The sequence below is a fragment of the Condylostylus longicornis genome, unplaced genomic scaffold (assembly GCF_029603195.1).
Source record: "Condylostylus longicornis isolate FDR11 unplaced genomic scaffold, ASM2960319v2 ptg000049l, whole genome shotgun sequence".
Lineage (NCBI taxonomy): Eukaryota > Metazoa > Arthropoda > Insecta > Diptera > Dolichopodidae > Condylostylus > Condylostylus longicornis.
In genome coordinates, this window is record NW_026578018.1 from 6,731,408 (window position 1) to 6,753,198 (window position 21,791).

General features: G+C 22.4%; 1 protein-coding gene across 2 annotated transcripts in view; it reads left to right on the plus strand.

Annotated features, from left to right (window-relative positions):
* The window catches only part of LOC129611271 (uncharacterized), a 53,597-nt gene that overhangs the window by 15,896 nt on the left and 15,910 nt on the right, over nt 1-21,791 (plus strand). For both annotated transcript variants that reach the window (XM_055524328.1, XM_055524327.1), the window contains one exon: nt 416-578. In XM_055524328.1, the coding sequence (XP_055380303.1) occupies nt 488-578 (91 nt within the window). In that variant the 5' untranslated portion in view covers nt 416-487. The remainder of the gene's footprint in view (nt 1-415; nt 579-21,791) is intronic.

Sequence of the window (21,791 nt, forward strand, 5' to 3'; positions counted from 1 at the left end):
TAAATTTAATCATATAATAAAATTAATAATAATTGATAAAATAAAAAAATTTAAAAATTTAATAATTTATAATAATATTATTATATTAAATTATAATAATAATAATTATATAAATATAAATTATAAAATAATTATAATAAAATTTTTAAATATATTAAAAAAATTTATTAATAATATTAATTTTCATTATTATATTGATAATATAAAATTTATGAAAAAAAATTTATTATTATGTATTTTTAATAAAAAATTATTTATAAATATTAATGAAAAAAAAAATGATAAAATTATAAATGAAAAAAATTATTTATTTATATTAAAAAATAATAAAAATTATATAAACAAAAAAATTAAAAAAATTAAAAATAATAATAATGATAATATAATTAAAAATTATAATAATTTTGAAAAAAAGAATTTATTTAAATTAAAATATAATTATAATAATTATAAATATTATAATAATAATAATATTAATTCATTATCTATGATGATAACATTTATTTGGATATGTTTTGCTATTTTGGATATTGCCATTTCATCTGATATATCTTCAATAAATTCACAACAAAAACGAGGTGAGAATGTAATTTTTTTTAATAACATATTAATATTAGTTTTCTATTAAAGTTTCTTTTTAAATGTTTTCAATATTTAACAATTATTGTCCTTCATACTTTTAAATTCGTATGATCAGGCACAGTTCTGACATGTTCGGCGCCCTACGTGATTTTCAAAAAATGTACCCTCTGCTTTCAAAGCAATGAACAATATGCAATAAACATATATGGTTTATTTCTTTGCAGATAATGTTGATCTGGTGCTACGTATAATAAAAAATTAACAAAAGAATAACATTCAATAAAAACGAAGAACAAGCAAGAATAGATAGCTTAGATTTTATATAGAAATAATTGATCCGCCTCTGATCCTAATTTAGATTAAGTATCACTAACAATAATAATTTATGTCATTAGAATATTAGGAAATTATTCAAGTAAAGTTTTTACAATTTCAATTAATGTTCTGAATCGTTAACTTATAAAATGGCCCTTAAACTGCCAATACTGATATTACATATTAAAATAAACTCAAGGAATTTATGAAATTCAAAGCAAATTATTTAATGCCAACAATTTTCTTTCTTGTTTGAAAAAAAATTTCCAACTAAAGACAGTTCTGTGCTCGTAATTATGTCAACGGATAAAGGAGTTTGTAAACACTTGAAGGAGTCGTCTGCGGTACGGACATGTATATATACGCTTGCTCAGTTTAAATTTTGCTTTGATTTAAACATGTCCATCCGTCCGATCGCACAGTAACTCACAAATAAATAAAGCAGACATTGGTCCAATTGTAGATCAGACATTGATCAGGCAGAGTCTAATCTACAAATGGATCCAATTGTAAATCACACATATTGTAGAAGTTTTTATGGAATAATTTGACAGGTTCGAGTATCTGTTATACAAGCATGAAAGCTAATTCAAAGTATTTGGAAAACAGGTTTTTATGCTTAAATTGTCAAGGGGCATGGTATAATTCATTTGGTTTAGACCGATTGAAACGTTTTTGCTTCTTATCCATTAAAAAAGTTTTAAATTAAGAATTTTGTTAAAAATTAATCAGTTTTTTTTTGTATTTTACAATTAATTTGCGTTGTGGTCTTTTATTTTCATTTCAATATTTGCATTAATTAATAAAATAGACAAATTATTTTGTTAATATTGGAAAAAAATTATTAATTATTAATGAGAAAAATAATTTAAATAAAAATTATTTTTGTGGTAAACTTACACAATTTTCATTTAATGTGACAAGATGAAACTCGGCCATGACTTTTTTTTTCATTTTTTTTTTTAAATTGTTCAAAAAATAAATTGATTAAAAATAATTATTAAAATTTAATTAGATACTTAAAATTAATGTATAAACATTGCAATATATACATATTATGTAGGTCATATTTGATGGTAATGCGATTTACATATAAACGTTATGTAATGTGGTTACATAATGTTAAACTAATACTTTTAATTAAGTATTGGATTAAGTAGGAATAGTGTTCTACTTTCATAATATATAACCATGTCCGGGAATTTTGATGTACCAGAAAACCAATAACCATTACTATTACATTTATTCTCCTTGTAACATATCTTCGAGGAAAATATGTTTATTAGTTCTGACTGTACACCTAAATAGAAAGCTTGAAGGCACCAACCTAGAAGGATCACTGGTTTGAGTGCAGTTCGAGACGAAACAGCTGTATGAGAAAATTTGTTTTGCAGCTGTATGAAGAAATTTACATTAGTTATTAATTCGAAATTAAACATCTTACAATTTAGCCGAAATTAAGACAAACACAAACATACCAGCAAAAATAACATTGTGAGTCCTTGAACGTTACAAATTCTTCATTTAATTCAATTACAACACTTTTGTATTGTAAATAATGCATTCTTTCTAGATAAAGGCAAATATAAGTACTTGTATCCTAGAAGTATGCAATTTGTAAAATATTTAAATTCTTATTTATTTTGGCTTTCACAATCTCTTAAAACTTTTTTTTTTATTAAATAAAATTTTCTTAAATATTACGAGTATTATTTATATACACACATACAGTTATGTCCTGTTTTTGATAAGCAAATAATTTTAAACTTTTTGTTAGTGAATAATGTATACAATACCAGCTCAACAAACCCCACACCTATAAGCTATACTTTGTAAACTGCAATTTAACAATATTCCAATAGATTTTAATTATTTTCTTAAATAATTTTTATATTTATATGTTCTTAAAATATATAAGAACAGGTTATATAACATGCAAATCTTAAAGAAAGAGTACATTAATATTAACATATAAATGAGCTGATTTTGCAATTTAATTTATAAAGTATTTACAATAAATTATTATTTTTATCTTTCTTATTCTAATAATAAATATAATTATAACTTATTGATATGCACATAAATACACAATACATTCTCGTTTAATATTAATAGGAAGTATATTAAATTTAAAATTAAATTCAAAAACTAAATTAAATATAATAAAGTGTGTTGAATTCAATACCATAGTCATTCGGTTATACTCGTATAATTCAAATTTCTTAATACCAATAAAATGTAAAAGCCATCTGTTGGCTCAAAAATACACTGTATTTATTTAGCGGGAGCACTTTTTTGTCTTAGTAGACTACTCATAAATAATGGTATGTAAACTTGAGTAGATGTAAGCAAAATAAGTAATTTATTCAGTTAAATGAAATGCTAGCATTTCAAACTAGCATTTCAAAATACTTATTTTTATTCTTAATTTAGAATTGACAATCTCCATTACATATTGATAATGAATGCTTTTGAAAAAGCCAGAATTAATGGAAGGACCATCTCATTTTTAACATTCATGTATTGAAGGTAATGGCTAATATCAATTTATTCTAATTGATATTTTACATAAAAATTATAAGAATTTGAAATTTAATTTTCAAAATAATTTCCATATCTGACATCGTTACATTATTCGAAGGTTCACTGTATTTTATATATATGCATACATAAATTTTGTACAAGAAACTTTGTATATCTTTTTATAAATTTTAATAATTCAATTTTCCTTTTGTAAAATTTACTTTTGTTTTTTGTCTTAATTCATTTATACATTTAAAAAAAAAAGAGAGAGAAAAAAACAAAACTAAATTTGAAAAAGTTTTAAAAGTATAGGATAGTTTTTTCCAAAAAACAACAAACAAAAAAAAAACACAAGAAAAAACATTTTATTTAAAAGTTGCTACAAAAGTTATCTTTTGTTTTTTGTTTTATTACCTACTCAAACTTTTATAAATATTATTATTTTTATCAGACTTAAAATTATACACGTACAAATATAAAATTAAATTATATAACACACCCTATAGAGTAATGCTGCCACACTATACAAAATATTAAAAAATGAGGTATACCGGTAATATTAACTACTCATTTTCAGCCTTCATTTTGTTTATTCAGGTTTATTTTACGATACCATATAAATAGTGCAATTTCATATGAAATACATGTTGGAAATTATTAGCTGACTACCTAGCGACAAATAGATATTTTATTTGCTAAAGAAACAAACAAGTTTATGATTCTTCTGGAAATGTGCATTTCATTTCACTGTTCCAGTATATTTTATATCATTAAATTCTACGATATGCCAACATTTATTAATACTTTTTATTTGAACCATCGTTCTTTACTTTCATACTTGTCGGGTTCCTAATGAAAATTTTGTTCTTAGCTTGTTTTTTTGATCTTTTTTTAATATTAAATAAATTCCAATTGAAAATTTCCAAACCTAATTAATTTTATAATTACCTAATTACATTCAATTTCACTAAAATAGTCCTCAAACTATTATTAATTTTATAAAATACTTGAAATAATTAAATTTTGTATATTGCTAATCGGAAATTTATATGCAATAATATTAATTAATTAACACAAATTAAATATTCGAATATAAAATGAAACCTTTGTTCTTCTAAATTGGAAAACTCCTATTGGTTAATGGGGATTACTTGCACAATATTCGGTATAATTGCATGTTATCCGTAAATCATTCGTGAATTTCTTTTTTTTTTTCAAAATTACTACATATTCTTTTAAAATATTAACAGCCTTATCTCAAAATATGATAGTTTTACACTAAACATCGTAAAATTATTATAGTAAAATTTGAACTCAAAAATCTTATCAATTTTGGAATTATATCTTCGAATAGTTGAGCGCACCGAATTATATCCATAAAAAGATACAAATATCAAAATTAATATTGATGAACTTAAATTAATGATGGACAAAAAACAGCTGGTAATATCAAAATATTATCATTTATAGTATAAAATTTAATAATTTGAAATGTCAGATTTGAAATTAATACCTGCTGAACTAAGCAGTTATACACTAATAAATAGATTTGAATAGCATCCTAACACTTAACTAAAATACGAGTATAAGAATTTTCACTAATTAATCATTATTATTATTATAACTATGAAATAATTATTGCACTGTTACAAAGATAAAATGTTTGTATTGCAATATTTGACTGTTATACAAGTTTTTGTAATTATACTTTTAGCCGTAAGCCCGTAGCTTCAGGCTCATTCGAGATTTGATAAATTGAAATTGAATTTTCGATATAATATGGCAATATTGTTCTGTAGGTGCGACATACTTACAAAAAAACGTACATGTATGAAAAAAACTTTTTATTTATTTAAAAATTTTTTATTATTTTCTTCCTTATTTTTCATAAAATTTTCATTAAGTTTCAATATTTTCGATAAAATTTTATAAATTTCTTTTAAAAAAAAAATCTTTTGTTATTTTTTTTTGTACACTCTTTTTATTTATAAAACATCAAGATAGTGTTCTTCTCTTTTTCTCTTTTTTGTCCTATTATTTGCCATTTTAAATCAATTTTTCCAAAAAAAAAAAAGTTTAAGTTTCGATAAATTCTATATTAAAATTCAATATAAATTAAATTATTTAGAAAGCACAAGACAACAAAAAACAAAAGTCTTTATAACCATAAAAAAAGAAAAATGAAAATTTTTTTAAAAAATCATGTTAAAAAATACAACAAAAAAAAAAACTCTTTAATATTTTAGTTATAGAACAATTTTTGTTATCAGAAGGTTCATTTCACTATAAATTTTATTAGAAATTTTGACCACAGATCGTTTACATTGATACCAAGGGTATATATTTGATGTTATTGAACTAATTGTTATAAAGTTTTGCATCATTGCAAAAATTTTTAAAATATGCTTACTCAATACTCACATCACAATATTCTTTTAAAATACTTGGCATTATAGTTTTAATAAAATGAAATTTAAAGTTCAAAATTAATATTTGAACTTTATAAAAGGCAAATTCATGAAATTTGATGGGGTCAGCACATAAGCAACTATATTATTATAATATTTTATTATAATAATAGAAATTCCAACTAACTTTGAGAATAACTACTGGAAATTCCTTCATACAACTGCAGAAGATATGGACCACGTAATTAAAGGAATAAGTCAAGACAGAAAAATTAAAAATTTTTTTCTTCACAAACTGGACTCGAATCAATAGAGCATCCGCTTTCTAGGTTAGCTTTTTATGCGGACGCTCTGCCAACTGAGCTATAGAAATATGAAGAAATTACCGGTAAATTGTTCTTCACATTTCTTTTTATACATAAATTTACATGATTGCCAAGTATTTCTGTTTACATGAGATTTCTATCATTTAATATCTTCTAATTTTAAACACACAATCACAAGAACTTTTAAATATAGATATTGTTCCTGTTACACTATTGATATTACTAATTACAGATAATACTACAAGCTGTAGTGGTTTGTTTTTATTATTAATTTCTTATGAAAATAAATAATTGGAATTTCTTCATACAACTGCAGAACATGTAGATGATGTAATCAATGGATATGGTTATCCGAGATTATGAAAATATTTTTTTAAAAATTTTAAATACTATTATTATTTTTTCAAAAATATAAATTTTGTTTCTATACTATAAGAGTTCATTTTCTGCGACCCGACTTAGAAGAAACTTCTTAAATTTTAATTTACTTACAAGAAATCCCTTTGATTAATTTCTTTCATATTAGAAATACACTTTAAATCGTTTAGTCATGTAAAATACTCCAAAACTTGACTAACATATCATATATCCCTTAAAAAAACTTACAGATATGAACTCTCGAAATAGAAATCAGTTCAACAAAAATTGCTATATAGAAATGACTATGAAAGGAGGCAGACAAAATGTGTACTGTAAATATGTTTTTTATAATACTCCATAATGGAAGAGAGCATTTTAACCAAATTCTTGTGATATGAAATTTTGTGCTAACACTAGATATATTGGAATATTTGAATACTCAAATACTTAATCAAATATTCTCTTAACCGTGGGATTGTATGCAACAAGATAGATAAAACAAAAGTGTCTTTCTTGTGTAAGAAAACCATTACTAGGCTAGATAATTTTATTCCAAACTCAATAAAATCCATGTGAATTTTATATTATGTTAGAAACCATCAATAAATCTAATATTAAAATTTCGTAATTAGCTTTGCAAGTGAAATACATTAGAACAAGGAATTAATTTTAGAAATTCATAGCGTTATGCTCACGTTTTTATTTAAATTTTTAATATTAAATTTAATTTTAATTTAAAATATTTGAAAGAAAAATTGAAAAATTTTATATTTATATTTTATATCGGATTTTAACAATTTTTATAACACTGTTAACTGCAATATTGTTTTAAATATGTGAATTTAATTTTCAAATAAAATTTTTTATATAAAAAGTTTTCAATTATTTTCTGCTAGCTATTTAAAGTTTTCATATAAATAATATTTATGTATTATATACAAATAATTTAATGCCAAAAGTTTAATATTCTTTAGACATAATAAATTTTATTAAATATATACTCTACTCTAAATAAATACATTGTACATGTGTCTATGTAATAATTTATTTATGGCAATTAATTCAAACTTAAAATTAAATTTCTTTCTTTTTTTTTTTTTGTTATTGTATATAAGGACATTGCTATTTTATTAGTTTTTATTTTTACATATATATACAAATATATTGCAAATAAAAAGATTTTAAAGAAGATTATATGGGTATATCTGCTTGAAAATTTTTAAAATTACATTTAGAAAATTGGAGCAGTTAACGAACGGAGATATGAAATTGTAAAACGTAAGAAATCGCTCTGGCAATTTCTTTAAAAAGAAAACTGTTCTCAATGTTATGAAAATTTTTACATTCCAAGCAACTTTTCGTATCTTTTTTTGTTAGATTGTCGCTCCAATATTGACATCCAATATCGACATCGTCTGTATCTTTATATACTGCCTTAGAGCTGCTCCTCATGTATTGCACTGTTTTGAACCAATAGCCGTGCATAATTGTTCAATGGTCTTGCTGAAGAAAAAAAAAAATGACAAAATTAACAAAAAAAAATGTGGCAAAATACAACCCCCAAAATTTTTCATACATAGTTTTTATATTTACACATTAATAATTTTATAATTTTTACATTAAAAAGTCTTTATTTTCATATGACAATTTATTTTGGCAAGGACCTTGTGATCATTTATTATATTAGCATATGATTTGAATATTGAAGTAAATGTATTAAGCTTTTTGCTGCAATATTGTAACATAATATTAAAGAACTAAATAGCTCAATAGACCTTTTCAATGATCGTCATCACAGTATAGATTATGTAAGAAATGAGCCGTCGACCAGGATGTTACCTGGCGTTAATTCAAATTTTAATTATTTTGATCTTGGTATTGGTAACAGTGCTCTGAGGTCTATACCATCTAGGAATTTAAATTATATTTAATTAAAAATATTGTGGCTTAAATCTTTTTTAATCCAAGAATTTTTTTTATCTATAATACCGTTAAATTCTACCCGTACTAACTCTCCATTATCCTTTTCCTTCCTCATTAAATGAATGTAAATTGAATTGTATTTTGGAGGACAAAATGAATTGTTTGGCCTAAACAATTCATTTGATATATAATCTTAATTAATAAATTTTTTTTTTTAATAATTTTCAACTTTATACTTGCGAAGTAAATACAAAATTTTGCATACTTTTAGAATTTTCAATTATTTACTTATGATATATGTATTCAAACCATAATTTTGTGTTGTACTCTTAATTACATTCTTAAATATTAAAAAAATATTTTTAATTTTCCGACTTGTCTGCGAACATTTTATCAAAAATTTATCGACTTTCTAAGTCGACTAGAATTCTCTTTAAGTCCTCAATTACAAAATTTTGATTTTGGAAAATTTTTATAACTAAATTCAATACCAATGAAGAGCACTTCAAAAAATACAAACAAAGTATAATATTAAGAAATTTTATTAAAGATGTCTTAAAATTTTCAAATTATATTTTGGCTCAAATTCTAAGAAGGGCATAAACATTAAAAGATTAGAACAAAATATACACGTATTTACATAATATTATATGCTCATATATTTTTATATTTGAAATGAAAACCAAAATATATAAAAAAGAACAAAATCTCATTGTGTAAATCTAAAGTTAATTGACTTGGCTAGTGAATTATTTATATTATATATATATATATATATATATATATAGATATATATATAGAAAAAACGTTCAACTTATGAATTTGCTATTTCTATATTTTTATTTTTTTCTTATAAATTTTCACATTATAATGCAATCGATCGTCACGATACATGTTTATAGTTGCATGTATACACATTAATATTTAAGTGAATTCTTACACACACACACACATATATATGTATACATATGTATGTACGTATAAGTACAAGAACTATAAATCAAATTATCTCCTAATGGAATCTCTTTTAATTTCATTTTTTAAAATAAATGTTTTCTACAATTAAATCTCAATATTATCGTAGCCCATATATCGTAAGTTATTTAATTTATTTAAAGAGAACTATTTTTTACTCTATTTTTTTTTGTATTTTATTTTATTCCTTTTTTTTTATAAAATAACTCTTATTACATTCTAAAAGACATGTAATTTATGATAATTAAAAATTGTTACAAAGATTTTGGCAGCTTCCCTTTTTTTTTACAAATTGTATTTGTTGTTATTATTTTTTTTTCTTATTTATTTTTGCCATTTCGTTTCATTTTTTAATATGTGTTTTTCTTATTCTTTTTTTTTCTGTTTTCTTTTTTATTATTTGTGGCATAATAAGGCCAAAAGAAGTAGAAAATTTATTTATGCCAAAAAATATATATATGTACATACATATCTACATATATAATATGCATATACACACATAATAAAAAAATTTGTAATACTTATGTATGCCAAATAGAAAAAGTAAAAAAAAAACCCCGAAAGCTATAAAATACAAAAAAAAAAACAAAACGAGAGAAAAAAATAAAATAAAAGAGAAGAGAAATTTATCTAGTTTCTAGGACTCCCGTTATTGTATATTACAAAAACAAAAAAAAAGCATAGTATAAAAGTAACTTAAAAGTGTTATACAGAGAGTTTTAAAAATTTACTATTATAAAATGCACCAAAAATGCATTAGCATTGAAGTAACATGGCAAAAAAAAGAAATGAAATGAAAAAAAAAATTTAATTGAATTTTTGGAAGAAATTGAAAATCAAAATTGAATTGAATTGAAGATGAACCTGTATTTTTTGTTTTTTTTTTTTTTTTAATTAAATTGTATAAAACAATTGTAATTCTAAATTTCCTACGAATTGAAATTTGATTAAAACAAAATTTTTATGAATGAAAGGCATGTTATGCAGTCACGTTTTCTCTGTAAATAAGTTAAAAATACCTAAATGTATATATTAATTATTTATTTTGTATAACGGATTTGATATTCGAAATATTAAGTGGTATACGAATTTATTGAGAAAAATAAATTTAAATCCTTCAGATCTATCAACATTGTACAAGTCTCTCACGTCTGTTTTACTTAATAGTAATAATGAGTGTACATACCCCGAAATTTAAACATACCGGATTTATTCTATTATATAGATCTAGAGTCTTACTGTGTAATTTAATTTTCGTGATACGATGTTCATATTCAGAAAAATGATAAGGTAGTACAAATCAATTTGTATAGTAATACCTTTCCATCTCTACAAATACGAAAATCGTTTCACGAAAATCAAATTACATTGTAAAGCCCCAGTTTTTCTAAAATTTTTTTTATTAAATGTTCTCCATCCTCATATACATATGTACTTTGTGTTATTTTATATATTTGTTATAATTATATTAATATATTAGTTATATTATAAAGAGTAAATCTATGATTTTTTTTATTTTAAAATAAATTTTCCAAAATGCGAATAAGCAATTCTTAATTTATTAATATACCAATTATACGAATTTTTATTTAATTAATAATTTTTACAATAGTTTCTTATATATTAGCGTCTATTTATAAATTTAGTATTTATTTATTCATTAGTAACTATAACTTCAAACTGTTTCGTTTGTTATCGCATTTGTTTACGGAACCTTTACATCCAAACAAATGAATTTTTGTGAAAAATGCCTTTAATTATAACTGCAAGAAGAAATTCTCTTCCACCCCCTAAAAACGATTTCTTTTCAAAGCAAATGCTTCTTTGAAATAGCAAACTTTTACAGAATTTTTGTTAAGACCATAAAATGATAATGCATCTTTAAACATTGGTTATTCTCCTAAAGATATGCAATTGCAGATCGTATGATATTAAAAAAATAATGTTTAATATAAAAGCTATGGTTTTCAAATTTGATTATTTTTAATTATATTCAATCGTAGTGGGCGCTACATCTTTGTTTAATTTAAGTGTTTATTTATAATAAATACAAATTTTATACTAATATTTTTAGAACATACTCTACATTTGTATATAATATACAAATTGTATAATCGCATATTTTTCATTTACATATCATATTTCTTATATGTATGTACATATTAGCAACAAATATATTAATAATTTTATATTAATAAAATTTATATATAATATTATTATTACATTTATTTTCATATACACACAATTCAAAAATAAATACACATATAATATAATAATATAAATAGTTAAATATCATATTTTATATTTGTATTGTATACATACATATATATATATATATATATATATTTATATACAAGTTATAAATATATTGTGGGGTAGAAAATATTTTATGTAATTTATTTATTTTTGAATAATTAATTAATATATTACCAAACCTTAACTACATAATCTATAACTCAAATATAAATATTATAGTATGTACATATTGATATATATATATATATATATATATATATATATATATGCTTTGAAATTATATAATGTATTTTGTGTAAAATTCACTTGAGTTTTAACAAATTTTTTTAACTATTGTATAATATAATATCTAATGTAGTATATATAACAATATCTAGTGTAATATACAATAATATTTAGATAATACACTGATATAAATACAGGGTGATTCAGTAACAAGTTAAGAACTCAACGCCATCTGGTAGACGTTCAAAATTAAGTAAAATTTTTATTCGGAATATTGTGTCTAATCCGAACCGTTTCGGAGTTACACTGATTTTAAGAAAATTTGGCAAAATTTTAATATATCTAAGTTTTTTTTGCTTGTAACTTCCGTTTCACAAAAAAAAATAGAGATTTCAAATAAAATAGTTTTTAAAAGGGCTATTAAAAGGCTTAAATAAAGAATGACGCGTGTTTTTTTTTTTTTTGAAAGGCAAGCATTTGAACTTTGAGAAAATTCAAATTTTCTTCATCTTTTATATTTTTACTTTTTTTTTTGTCCCGACAATTTCTCATGGAATTTTTTGAAACTTCCCAAAATACACTTCAATGCTTTAATGAATCACCTTGTATAATGGAAGAAAAACATATTTATAATGGTCATATTGTATAATATTTTGTATATAAAAAAATATATATATAAAATATTCAAGTATATTTATAAAGAAAATTAATTTCTATGTACGTATGTTTGATTTTATATTATCTACTAAAGCGTATGAGCACATTATAGTTAGTTAGTTAGTTAGTTAGTTAGTTTTTATATTTGTTTTCTATTTCTTTTGTTTATTTTATAAAAAAAAACTATAGTATGCTAATATAATATCGATTTAAACTAAATAAAAGATAAAAGGAGATAAAGGATATGTGAACGCTTATTAAATTAATATAATATATACACATACGTGCTACATACATGTTTACATATACACAAATATATTTAAACAGTATCGGATTTGAATTCTCGGAGATAAATGCATCCTCGAATAAAAGGAAGAATTTTTTGTGATTCTCAATTAAATTGGTTATAATTTTCATTTTAAAAAATCGAAAAATTGTGAAAATTTCCGGTTCGAACATTGCAGTTGCTTGCTCTCTTATTAATTGTTTAAAATATTTAAATATATTCGTACTATAGTGTATTTTAATTAAGCTCTATATATTTTTGTCTGGTGAACGTTTCGTAACATTTAAATATGACAGAAAATCATAGACTTGAAATCAATTGAGAATACGGCTTTGCCATATTGAAAATTTTAGCCGGTTCTGTACTAAATAAATTTGTATTTATGTACACTTATTATTTGCACATACTTATGTACATTCACGTATTCATTTAATAAAAGATAATATATGTAGTTAGAAAAAGGATTTAATATTATACAATATATGAATTAAAATAAAAATAAAACAAAAATTTCTTTCTCTTTTGTTTTAATTAAGAAAATATTTAAATATTCTGAATACATTCGTATTATGTACTTAATATACATATAAACATATACAGTACATATTTAATAAATTGAACATGTATGTATAGTTTATAATAATGAAATATGTGTTGGTTTTCATTATGCACAGATTTAAGTTTCACTCCTTTTTAGCAGGACAACATCCCTGAAAATAATGAATTTATATTTTTGAATATTATTTAATTATTATTAATATTATTAAAAATGAATTGTAGCGGAATGGAAAATTAATAAAAAGCGGGAATAGTAGGAAATATTTGAGTGCCATTCCGAAAATATTTTTAAATATATAAGGCTTTCTTATGAATAACAAAATGAAAACAAGCAGAATTTTTTTTAAAATTTCTTAAATTCATTAAATTTTGGAAAAATTTCTGATTTGACAATAATTTCAGAACTGAAATTTGAATGTTAAAGATTTGTAAATTCCTTAATAGATCTAACAGGGCGTAAATATAAATTTTTAAATTATTAATAATAATTATCGTAAATATGATTGTTTGCTCTATAAAATGATTATTTTAACTACTAATTTCTATTACTTTAATTATACCAAATCAGAAATTGAAACTGGAATCAGGAATTGAAAAACTGGAAACAATGCACAACCGCTTTTAAATGAGCTTGTCTTATTGGCCTTTTACTACCAATAAATATTTTAAATAAAATTATATAAAATTTTTTAAGAATTTCTTATTTTCTAATCGACGTTCATGTTATATAAGAGTTTGCTTTTTTTAAATTAATTGAAAATTTCAATTAATTAAATAATTTAAATTTATAAAAATTTAAATGTTTTTCACATTTTCAAGGATTTTGTTTAATAATTCTAAAGTTACGGTAGGCTCGTCACCTACCTAGTAAAATTCAATAATGCAAGAAACTAGTTCATGGTTATCTACGATATTATACCCTATCAATCCTATGCTCCTCCCAGGAGCAGAGTAGGACAAGAAAAACAAAAGTATAATAGAATAATTAATAAGGTTTAGAAAAAGATTAATAATATTATATTAAAAAGAAATATTGATTAAAAAAAAAAACGTCTAATAAAATATAAAATTAATTTGAATTGTGCCCTATACTATAAATTGTAATTTGTCGTCCTGATTTTATTTTTATTTGTAAAATGAGTAAAAACAAATTAAAACAAATCAATAAATACGAAGTGTTTAATTTGAATTTTTTAAAATTGCATCAATTACAACATTTTAATTGTCAAGAAAGACGTGGTCAAAATATGACCTTAGGAAACCAGATGGGCTTCTGGCGATGTCTCGGAAGGACATTTTCTGCCTTACGGTAGACTACACGCGACCCAGACCATTTGGGGAGCATGCGACTAGACTAAGATTGAATTTTAACACAATGTGTTGCAACTGCTGGGAAATGTACAAGAAGGCAACTATTTTTCACTATCTCTTGGACAAGAAGGATCCATTCTTCACTATCTATTTTGTTTATCATGCCGATTCTGGGCGGGGTTATACTGACACCTTTGTGCTAATTTCAGGTACGGTGGAACTGCTTGACCGACCACGTCAACCTACCAAAACAACCAACACCACCATAATTGTATTAAATTGACTTTAAATAATGATATTCAGGATTGAAATTAATTTTTTCATAACGATACCAATAAATTCTATGATAATTTGAAAATTTATTTGTAAATTTCTAAGTTATTTAAGAACCTAAAATTTTAATTGAAAAAATATTTGCAATAAATGACTTAAATTATTAGGAAGTTATTCTATATGTTATACTACATCTGATAGCTAATGATCATTAGTCTTGATATTATGCTACTCCAAAAGTAGGACAAGTTATTCTATATACTGTAGAACATGAAAAACGAAGGAAAAATGCTACTCTAACCAATTTTTCTATTCTCTTTAATTAAAGATTCGAAATAGATAATTGTTGCTGGGACGATTTCTAAACTTTATTTAAAATATTATAAATTCCGCAATATTAGTCGGAAATTTAAAACTACTATATATATATATATATTATATATGGGTATAATTTATGTATAATTATCATAATTACCATATTTTCATTTATCTTTGAAATTATTTTTACCATAAAAGGTGAAATGATTTTCCATCAATAACTTTTAATTAAAAATAATTCGATTATATTAATTATTTAAAATGAATAAATTATAATGATAAACTGTTATACAAATTATATTAAAATTATAAGTACCTAATTGTTATTATTAAAAAATAATTTTATTTTCATTGTTTTCATTCTCAAAAGTGAAAATTTTCCAAAAATAACAAATTTTGTTTTGATTTAAAATTGTAAAATTACAATAGTGTAAATAAAATTATATAAGAATCCTAGAATTATGCAATTTTTTTTCATATTAAAACCAAAATTTTCAAAGTTTATCTAAAAACATAATGGCTTACTGAGGTACGAAAAAAAGGATAAAAAAATTTTACACATACGAATAAATGATTTCAAGAGTCATATGATAATAGCCACAATGTTTCAGATGACCTCTCAAGGTTTTATATATATATTACTATTTTATACTTATAAATATGGCAGTTACTACATAAATAATACCTTCTCAAAAATTGTAAATAATGGTCATATTGCCACACTCGTTTATGATTAAATTTCAGCACGGTAATTTCAATAGTTTCCATAATATAGGATCTTCAAATTATGAATTTCAAAGTTATGGTAAGGAAAATTATAAGGGAAATTTACAATACCTTTCGAGCACACGTTCATATACGGATATAACAAATATTAAAAATTAAACATCTATATATAATTATAAAAGAAACAGGCGGAACCAATTTTCTCTAATTTCAAATGCAGTGTATAAATGAAGCAATTTAAATTGACTGAATTTCTTTTAAATGCTTATAGTTCTCTTAGTCTCCCGTACAAAATTTATTTAAACCACACCAACTACTATCTTCTTCCAACTAAATCAATTTATATAAAATGCCAACCGACAGGATTAGTTATGCGCATTCTTTTCAATAAATGGCTCTAGCAGATAATAAATTTTAATACAAAATGGTAACTCCTATATTACAAGGGGCATGACGTTTCATTTACAATTAGTGTCAGGTATTCTTTAACTTTCTCTAACGTAAGCTATAATATAACTAAAAAATTTACAATTTTCTAGTTGTGTCAATTCTAGTTATGTTACATAAACGTATTTGTACATATGGTATGTATATATATATATATACATATATTTTATCTTTATATTAAATTTATAAAACTAAAAATCAATATTGAATAAATTTTATACTGAGGAGTTTTTTTTTTTTTTTATAATTTAAGGATGAAAAAATATGCAACTTTATCAGCAGTTTTATTTATTTTTTGTTTTTCTTTTTTTTTTTTTGCATTTCTTATATAATTTGCTTACAAGGCATAAATAGCTGATGCTTCTACTAATACTAACTGAAATGTCCTTATATTTTTTTTTTTCTTTTTTCAAACTTTTTACATTTTTATTCATTTGTATATGTACACAAAAAAAAAATGTGCATATTATACAATTTAAATGCCTTTATAAGTGCATATTTACATATATATACAACTGTACATATATACGTTGCATCTACCCAGGGTGTACTAGTTCTAAATGAATACACAATCGTTTTACTATAGGGATTATATGAAAAAGTAAAATTTTTGTGTGAAAACAATGCACGGTTCACGGTCTCGGCTCCTACTTATTCGATGCCCTCTCCCCTCTCACTTTCCACCATTCCACCTCTTTTAATACTGTGGACTATTTCAACATGCAATTAAAAATTGCAGATTGCGCTTAATAAATCATTTTTTTATCATACTGAATGCAAGATTAGTCATAGAATTATAACCTGAAATTAAACTCTCAGCTTTTTGTCTTATAATGATGTGATAAGGTACATGTAAGAAATAAATTTTAGCGCCCCTGTTTTTCGGCAACCATTGCTAATACTTACATTGCATATAAGAATAAACTGGCACTGGTTGTTCGGACATTCAATAAAAATTTCTACTTATGAGTTATTAAAATTATTTTTGATAGTGCATTAATCTCGACTAAATGGTTTTGTGCGAGAAGTTTTTATATACTAGCTTTTACTCTTAAGAAATTACAAGCTTTTTCAGCTTACAGGAAAAATAGCATTTAATTTACAAACTACTCCAAACTGTTCTATATAGTAGTTTAGACCATTTCATATATTAAGCTAGTAACTATCTGCTTCATTCAAAAATTTCATCTACTAACAGGCTATACCATAAAACAATATACAGCACTGCGTTTAAAAGTGGAACACCCTGGATATGAATTTCTAAAAAGCTTATCTAAAATATACAATATGCAACACGAATATGAATTTATTTTTACATGCATATATGTGATATATAGATATGTATATATATAGAGAGAGGAAAAAAATTGCAATAAGATGTATTTGATTTGTAAAATTCACCAAAAATAAATAAATAAAAAAAAGATATTTTATTAAAAAAAAAAAGAATAATAAATTTATTGTCAACCTAAAAAGAAAACCCTTAAATTTCTATATATTTGACAGTATTTGGACCATGATAAATATAACTTTATATATATATGCACATATCGGTATATTATTCTTATGTAAAACCCTAATTTATGAATTCTACAAAATATTTTTTGTTATACAAATTTAAATTTCTATATATATCTATGCAAAATAGCTATATAGAAACATTTATGCTTAAATAAATTTACATTATACCTTGAAAAATAAACCCCAATTAAATTTAGTATATACAAAAGTGTTATATATAGGAAAATATTTTACGCAATCTACTAAAAGAATATCTATATACTAAAAATCTTAATAAAAAATATTCACATTTTGTATACGCTATAAGTAATATAAGGTGTCTTATAAATCTTAAATTTCAATTAATTCATTTTGGTAAGAATTTGAATTTTACATTGTTTTTTAATTTAAAAAAAAAAAAAATTAATAGAAAACATATACGTATGTAGATCTTACGTAAATTTAATAATTTTTTAATATCTCTTATGCCATATAAATTTTGTACATATAATAAATAAATGTATGAAATAGAAAACAATGATAAAATTAAAGGTAGCACTTAAATTTTTATAAGTTGTTTACAAGGCAATTGAAAATCAATGAAAATTTTTGAGAGAAGAGAGTCCGACCGCGGTACTTAGTAGAAAAGAAGTGTGTAAAAACTGTGGTGATTACATTTTTAAGATTTTTGCGATTACATTCTTAAGAGTACAGTTTGCGGCACCTTAGCAGAACGAGAGAAAAAAATTTTAGCTAATTACATTTTTCTAATTTTATAAATAATTCTATGTCCGAGACTTTCAATTTAATATTCAATTTTACACATAAAATGTCAGACTTGCTTACATTATGTTATACTGTAATGCTATATTTCGGAAATATGCAAACTGTGTTTTTTTATAGAATTTGTTCTATATTCATTCTTATAGAATACTTAATATGTATGACTTTAGACCTAACTATATTCCTTATAATGATCTGATGCAAATGGGCTTGGAAAAAGAAACTTCTACGAGTAATTGTGAACATATAAAGTTTTCTTTTAACAATATTCAGAATGTACTTCAAATATTGCAAAATTTAATGCAGTTTCCATATTTATTTTATTTAATTTGCCAGATTCTACGAGAATTGTAGTTTTTAATTTTTATTTTTTAATATTTTAGAAGTTTTCAGATTTTACACGACACTGTAATATTAAAAGAAAAAACATAAATGATACTAAAACGTTTAAATTTTAATCATGAAATTATTTTTAATTTAAAATAGAAAAACTTCACTTTCAAATGAAACTCAAGAATTTTCTGTGGCATAGATATGCCATCTAAACTATAACAAATGCATTATAACATACCATCTATTTTACATATACATATACGCATCAAGAATTTTAAAAAAATGTTTGCTTTACATATAAAAATTTTATGAAATAATTAATACGAATTTATTCTTAGATTTTACAATTTTTTGTTTAATATTAATTAAAAATGTTGTAGAAATAAAAAATACAAGTGTATATACAAGTTTTGAAGTTATGCTTTAAAAAATATAAGTACAAATACACAAGCTTCGAAGTTATACTTTATTTCTAAATATTCTGAAACTGTTATACTTAATCATTATGACAATCTCTTTGCAATTTTTTGTCTAATTATACGTTTACATCAAAAGAATTTTTTTAATTATTTAATTTTTAACAAGATTATCATTTGTTTAATTTAAATGTAATAATTTAATTAAATACATTAATTTACATGAACGATAAATAAAAATTAAGTAAATATTTAAAAAAATAAAAATAAATAAATTATAATTTAAAAATATAGAACAATAAATTTAAAATATAAAAAAAAATTATGTTAATTAAATTTCATTTAAAATACAAATTTTATACTTCCTGCAAACGGGCAAAAAAAAAAAAAAAATTACTTATATATTCGCTGCAATTGCATACTTTTATATAATAAATTCATTAAATGCACCAAAAAGTATGTAAACAGTAGAATCATAATCAATTAAAGGTTTTTGATGTAGCACATTTCCAAATTATAAAAAAAAAATCCATAAAATTGCACTGCTACCTTTTTGTTATCCTGAAGATATGCAACAAAATTGCAATAAGAACAAAATTGCATTAATCAGTAACGAATTGACCCGGAAAATTCCGTAATTTCAAGGAAATGAGTTGCCTAAAATTAAAATTTTAATATTTTTTTAAAATAGGGTCTGGGAAAGGGTAAGGAAAGTTTTCTGAACGGTAAGCAGATCGTCAGAGTGTTACTAATAATTTTTTTCTAATTTTGTTAAAAACCTGCTAAAATATTATTATATTTTACTGCTGAAATTAAAAAATAAATAAACAAAATAACAGATATATATATATACAATTTAATATATAATTTAAATATTTTCTTATTTTCTATTTTAATTATTTTATACTATAACTATATTTCAGTTTAAATATAATTATACAAAAATAATAACTTAATTAAATTTCTCATAGTATTATTTATATACAACCGTTATTATTTATTATACATATATACGCATACAGGCATATATAATTGTAATGTATTTTAGTATATAAATTTTTAACAAAATATACATCACCCTCATAATTTTGTGATCTCACATTTCAATAAATTTACAAGTCTTAAAATTTAATACATACAAATATATTTGCATTCTTTCTCTAATATACATATATTTGTCAAATATATAAATTACAATTTAAAAAACACATAGTTTTGGTATATATATTTATACATGTATATATTATGGTATATATGTGGTATATATAACTATTATAATCTAATATTAAAATGAATATTTATATAATTAATAAAGGTGATAATATGCTAAGTTTTTGTAAACATTTTCATAAACCAACATTTTATATTTATATCAATATAGATATATATAATTATTACAATATATTAGATTATTATACAATAATATGTCATTTTTGTTAAATTAAATAATATCTAACAAATTGTATCAAATTATGTATTATATTTAGTATTTGTAAATATGTAATATATATCGGTAGAGATTACAAATTTTAAAAGGTGTTCCAATTTGTAAAATTTGTATTACCGGCAACATTTTAATGTATACAATAAAGTATTGTCAATAAATTGCATTTTACTTACTTGTCGGGAATTTCACATTCATATGCCTATATAATTTTAATGTTATACTCAAAATATATAACATAAATTATGGAATAAGCACAATTTAATCAACTAATTTTTGAAATAAATTTGATAATTAAAAAAATTAGTCTTAAAGTAATTTTGTTAATTATGATAATTGTTGCATTTTGAATTCAGGAATTCTAACATCATTCCAAGAGAATTTCAGCGTCTGTAAGTTTTACCAAATAATTTATTCTTGTTCAAAAACAGCTAGATCCTTCAAATAATGTGAATTTAATAATATTTTATAACTATTGCGACATATAAATTAAATTTTTGTATTTAATTACCAAATACCTACGTGTTTCCATTCATGATTTCAATAAAATATATCTCGTATGAAGTTGACATTTTTTCCTTTAAGTTTAAAATCGAAGTTGCTTTATTTACTGTATTGGATTCATAATAATTTAACAAAAACCTTTTTAACTATTAACTAATATTAAGAATAATTTAAAATTTTGATATTTTCAGTCAAAATTTATAAGTCACATTCAAATCAGAATTCTCGTTCTTAATGAGAGATGTCTCTTTTCAAATAATATTACTCATTTTTTTGTAATATTATATTCTCAATTTTCCAAATAAAAATTTAAATATTTTGAAAACTAGTCATGTACTTTTT